Source organism: Portunus trituberculatus, chromosome 9 (genome assembly GCF_017591435.1).
Source record: "Portunus trituberculatus isolate SZX2019 chromosome 9, ASM1759143v1, whole genome shotgun sequence".
Lineage (NCBI taxonomy): Eukaryota > Metazoa > Arthropoda > Malacostraca > Decapoda > Portunidae > Portunus > Portunus trituberculatus.
This window is the reverse complement of record NC_059263.1, coordinates 3530001-3536050: the sequence shown is the minus strand read 5'-3', so window position 1 is coordinate 3536050 and position 6050 is coordinate 3530001. Positions and strand designations below refer to the sequence as shown.

General features: G+C 42.7%; 1 protein-coding gene and 1 long non-coding RNA gene across 3 annotated transcripts in view; both read right to left on the bottom strand.

Annotated features, from left to right (window-relative positions):
• Positions 1-2158: 2158 nt before the first annotated feature.
• The window catches only part of LOC123501342 (protein FAM43A-like), a 46466-nt gene continuing 42574 nt past the window's right edge, over positions 2159-6050 (bottom strand). For both annotated transcript variants that reach the window (XM_045250128.1, XM_045250127.1), the window contains one exon: positions 2159-6050. This exon is cut by the window's right edge and continues 833 nt beyond it. In XM_045250128.1, the coding sequence (XP_045106063.1) occupies positions 5936-6050 (115 nt within the window). In that variant the 3' untranslated portion in view covers positions 2159-5935.
• The window catches only part of LOC123501343, a 19895-nt gene continuing 16003 nt past the window's right edge, over positions 2159-6050 (bottom strand). Inside the window, exon 2 of the long non-coding RNA XR_006673609.1 lies at positions 2159-4169. This is a non-coding gene — a long non-coding RNA (uncharacterized LOC123501343). The remainder of the gene's footprint in view (positions 4170-6050) is intronic.

The window sequence follows — 6050 nt, the reverse complement described above, 5'->3', positions numbered from 1 at the left end:
GGCCATATTTACCTCCCGCTGGCCAGAAAACTCCACTCACTTGTAGGCCTACGGTACGAGGCCCACCTGTGTTACTAGAGGCCGTGACACCTGCACCCACCTTCTTCACAGCGTCCAGGCTGCAGCACACGCCGGGGGCAGGCTGCAACCCACAGGTTTAGACATGAATAAAGCAAAAAATGACCAGTATTCCCCTGTGTGTAAGCCTAACCAGCCGACCCACAATGCACTGTGGAGGCCGCGCCCTTTTTGAAACCGTCCAATGCACATCAGCGGCCGCTTTCCTCTCACCAAGATTCTCTCTTTTTCTTCCTCTCTCTCTGTCTCTTTCTCCCACTTCTTTCTCTCTCTTGCCTCTGTATCAAAGAAGTTAGTCTACTGTAGTTATCTGTGTTTTTAAATCTTTTCTGCCCATGTAAATACTATAATGTAAATTAAAAGACATTTTATCTCCAAGTTCGTCTCTATTTTCCTATTCTGCTCCTAACTCTTTATCCTTTTTTTCTTAATTCTGTATTCTGTTTGCTTGTGTTTCTTTTAATAAAATACATGGATGCATATTAAAGGAAGCTATAGTCTTCTTTTATATTTGTCTATCTATCTTGTTTCCTCTCTCGTTTCTTCCTAATACTCAGGTCTACATATTTTGACTATCATATTCCTGTTTTCATTTCCATTCCTTTCTGAAACCATAGATGTCTTTCTTCCGTTCTATGTCTCATCTGTTCAATATATACCACAGTGTGTGTGTGTGTGTGTGTGTGTGTGTGTGTGTGTGTGTGTGTTCTATCATCTCTTATCTTCATCTATTTGCTCATAATCATTTTCCTTCTCTCGTCCTTAATTATCATTTTGATAAGTTTATTGTTGAAAACAAAACTTAATTATCATCACCTTTCACTCACATTTCCAGTTCAATTCCACATTTTTCCCTCCTTTCCCTTCTTTTTCTTCCTCTTTTCTCTTCTATTCACACCACACACACACACACACAAAAAAAAAAAGTGAATAAGTAACGTCTGCAAGCAATCTGCATTTCTTCAACGTTAGGCTTATCCATTTTGATCCTTTACTCAACAATGTCGACATTTTGGCAATAAATACATATCAAAACCACACCCAAATATTACTCTGGAAAGGAAAATACGGTCATGTGTTAGAAATTTAGTATATGTTTATCTCTGAGTGGCTATAAAGCAGTTGAGAATCACTTTATTGAGCCGCGCCGTAAAAATGAATGAATACAGAAAAAAATCGTAGGCCTGGCGGGGTGACAGGGTACGCGGCTCGCAGGTTTCAGTGCATTTCGCTTTATACCAGAACCTTTCGATGAGCGACTTGTGGAGGGAGAAAGTTGCCAGTGATTCCTTTACCTTCATCTTCAACACTTTCTTAACTTAATTTTCAGGGATAATTTAATGCAAATGTTGTTAGGCATGTATTCTGAAACGCTTTGCTCTCTCCCCATCACTACTTTCCAAAGGCTCCAGTTAAAGATACTCGTGTTTTTAAGGGTATTTTTATGCTTCTGGTGATGGAATGGCAAGATTTCTAGTTTATTAACCCTTTCAGCACTGGGACATTCTTTTTTTACCTTGCGATTTGCGTATTATTAGACTATTTTATTTACATGAAGAAGGATTTATGGAGATCAGAAGAGTAATGGCCAGAGTCTTCACTGTTTTAATGCCCCACATAAGTTACTGAAACTATAAAATCATCAAATAGTAAGCAGAATGAATATGTAAACACGTCATGCTAAAGAAGAGGTTAAAAGGAGAGACTGTCTTAAAAACTCGGGTAGTTGTCTCTGTTAGTATTGCAAAATTGTCGCATTGAGAAGGGAAGGCGTTTGTGAATATAGGCGTTATAGTCATACTCAAAACCGCTTCCCTCTCTCACCGCGACTATTTTCAAAGACCACAGAGACGATCAGCCGAATTCTAAAGAGTATTTTTTTTTCTGTTGATAATGTGGGAAACTTGTTAACATGTCACTAGAACTACAGAAACACCCTTAGAAAGCCGTGTCACTTCAACTAGAGCCCTTTGAAAATACTGAAGGTGTAGCGTGGAAGTATTTCAGAATATAGGCCCTAGACTCACGAGAGACTGTACGTATTAGTAACTGGTGGTGGTGGTGAATAAGACACAGTAAAGGATAATAATAATGGTACAGTATATTTGGTAATGCTGGAAGATGATCTGCTTATATGATACAAAATTACAGTTCTTATGTACATCCCTGACATTGCCTTGGACATGTGCACCAGACGTATGTACACACACACACACACACACACACACACACACACACACACACCAATAGCTGCATTACTTGGAAGATAAACTATTTTCTTATTACTATTATTCTTCTCTCGACACACACGATCGCGCGGAATGCTAAAGTTTGTTCGTTTGTTTGTCTGTCTCTCTCTAGTATTTCCTACAATAAATAGTCGTTATATTGTATTTATTTTGATACTATTCTTTTTTCATTTATTTCCTTTACGTATACATATACAATTTCCATCATTACATCCTTCTAGTGAACTCCAAATAAAAAATATACATACTATTTTATCATCTAGTCATATTCTATCCATTAATTCATCTATTGTATTTTGGCGAGAATAAATTAAAGCAGTATTTATGACATTATTCTTTTTTTTTCCTCCCTCCCTCCCGCTTTCCCTCCCTCACATTTACACAGGTTAAGCTTCAATAGATAGAATTCAACGCGGCGACACTATAATCATCGTACGTGCAAATTAATAAAAAGTTTCCTCACATTTTTTAAGTATAATCCTTACCGGAGACCATACAAAAAGAAAAGGAGAGAAAGAAAGAGAAGAAAACGAAAGGACAGAGAGAAAAGAAAAAGAAAGGAGAGAAAGAAATAAAAGAAAACGAAAAGAGAGAAAAAAAGAAAAGATGAAGAAACAAATATTAAAAAAAGAAAGAAAGGAAGAAAAATAAGAAAAGAATGATGAAAATGATGACATAAATGAAAATAGAAACAAAGAATTAAGGAAGACTGATAAAGATGAAGGAAAAAAACTATGAGAAAGAAAGAAAAAAAAGAAGAAAAGAAAGATGAAGATGAGGAAACAAAAATGAAAACAGAAAGAAAGGAAGATGAATATGATGAACAAGAGTAGATAAAGAAAAAGGAAGACAAGAAGAAAAGATCAAAACATCAAAACATACGCCACGAGACATTTCTGACCATTGTGACCTTCATCTTGGTCTTCCCTCAACGAAACCGCGCGCTTTGACACCAGTGATAGGAATAAGAGATGGGGAAACATGCCTACTGTTGTGTGTATAGCGAGTAATACCATTTTGAGTTACAGAAGAAAACTCACTCTCTCTCTCTCTCTCTCTCTCTCTCTCTCTCTCTCTATTATAATGTTTACTGAACGTTATAATAGTACGGTACGTGTTTACTGAATAGTAGTAGTAGTAGTAGTAGTAGTAGTAGTAGTAGTAGTAGTAGTAGTAGTAGTAGTAGGAGGAGGAGGAGGAGGAGGAGGAGGAGGAGGAGGGATGGCTGATCAATTAACTGACTGATTGATTAATTGATTGATTGATTGATTTAAACGCTGCAACATTGGGGTCATAAGTCGAAGGGAACAAGAAGAAGAAAAAGAAAAAGAAGAAGAAGAAGAAAGTGACAGAGTAACAAGTGAAACAAAAAGAATAAAGGAAAACAAGAGAAGAATGTGTGGGGGAGGAGGAGGAGGAGGAGGAGGAGGAGGAGGAGGAGGAGGAGGAGGAAGAAAGGTTACAATACTACAGCATAATGAGGCACAATAGTCACAGCGGACGTTTGACACACACACACACACACACACAATAATAATAATAATAATAATAATAATAATAATAATAACAATAATATTATATGTACGTTTCTTGCTTCCATCATTACATCTTTCTACTATAATTCTGTATCGCTAGTAACACAACACAAGGGCGAGTCTGAGCTTGGAATTCATTATAGACATCATTCTCACAAAAACAACACAGGAATGGAGTTTAGTTTAGTTTCTGCTATTTTTCTCTATTTGACTTCCATTTTCTTTCTTACGGGGCTGAAGAAGCATGGGGTTTGGAGACGAGTGAGAATTATAACCTCTCCCTTTCTCTCTCTCTCTCTCTCTCTCTCTCAGGCCACAGGTTTAGGTAAAGGGGAGGAAAAAGTACATTTGAGAGGCGACAGTTCTTGAGGAGTGGCCTTGAGTGCTTGGCGGGGCGGGGAAGGTAGATTACAATGAGTGGTGGTGGTGGTGAGCGGAAGGCATGCCCAGGGTAGCTTGTTCCTTGTGATCTTGCCCTCCTCCCCCTCTGTCCTGTTGTCCTTGTGGTGGTGGTGGGGGGTAAAAATTGCTTGATAAGGGGAGACTGGGGAAGGGGAAGAGGAAGTGTTCTTAAATGTTCTCCACCCACCGTTAATGCAATTCTTGAGGTGTGGGGATGTAAAGGATTGCTCGGTGAGAAGGGGGAAGGTTGGGGGAGGGGAGAAGAGGTGTTCTTAAAGGTTTCACTATCTTATCAGGATTTTTTTTTTTTCGTGTGTGGTTCTCATGAGTGTGTTAATTCATGTCAGTAATGTCCACCGTTTCTTTTTTGGTTAGATTAGATAAAGAAAATAATAGTAAACTCCAATAACTTCCCTTGAAAATTCTAATAACTTCCCTTTAGACTCCACTAACTTCCCTTGAAAACTCCAATAACTTCCGCTGGCCAGTTCAATGTATAGAAATTTTGATCATCCTATCACTAACATCACCAAATTTTGCTGCAGACCCAGACAACATCCACTACAGTCTGTTACGAGTGTGCCATTCTCGTCAGACAATCACTGGCATCACCAACACTCTTGAAAACCCGAAAACTTGCAGTGGAGCCCGTTAAAGGCGATGAACCCTTGCCAATCACCACCACACTCATGAGAACACCCGTGAACACTCCACCACCACTACCACCATCGCCACCACCACCATCACCACCACCACTACGAGACGCCCTTAGAGAACACGATCCCGCGGTGAAGTGTTGAGGCAGGGAGAGGAATGCAACACTGGTTCATGAGGGCTGGCAGGGACTTATGGAAGGGCGCAGGGGACTGAGGGCGTCACCACTACCACCATCCTGCCGCCGCCAAGTCCCTGCCGCAGGAGAGGAGTGAAGGGTGAAGGGCGCCACTGAGATGCAGATTTACCATAACAGTTGAGCGCTACGGTAATCTGCCCTTCAGACACACAGGCAGTCAACCCCGCCAGCTGAGCCGCGGGGAGTGGGCGGCAAGGCACTGTGCTACCCCCGCCACTCACGCCCACACACTGACACCGCACCGCTAACAAAGGTACAACTCAACTCAACATCAACAGGTGAGGCTTCAGGTATTTTGATTCTCTTTCTCTCCTGGTGTGTTCTGCAGGGGTGGTGAGCGCGCCGCCATGCACGCACGTTCCGGAACAGCGGCAGGCGGCCCCACCACCCCGCCACTGGTGTGGTTAAGGCTTGCATGCTTGGGTTGCTTGGGTTAGCCTCGCTCTGCCCCCGCCGCCACCTTCAGTCCTGGGAGGGGGGGGGCGGGGAGGCCCTAAGACTAGTAACAAGGGAGGGTAGGGTCCTTAACAAGAAGGATGCCGCGGCTAACAAGGGAGCAAACAACAACAACAACTGTGCACGTCAGGGTCACAGTCTGAGAGGCACTGGCCACACCGCCCGTCACGCCACGCTGCGGCCCACACGCGCCACGCCGGCCCCGGAACACATGGTGGTGTGAGTCCTACCAGGCATCCTACACACACACACACACACACACACACACACACACACACACACACACACACACACACACACACACATAGAGCACGTCACAGAGCGTCCCTCGGCAGGCCGGGGCGCCGCGGCGTCTCGACACACTACAGGTTCTGCAGGGAGTCCTTGTCCTCAGAGTAGCCGCTCTCCTCGCTGATGTTGTCCCCCTCCAGCCGCGCCATCTTGCCCCGCCCCTCCACCGCCTCCTCCAGGATGTGG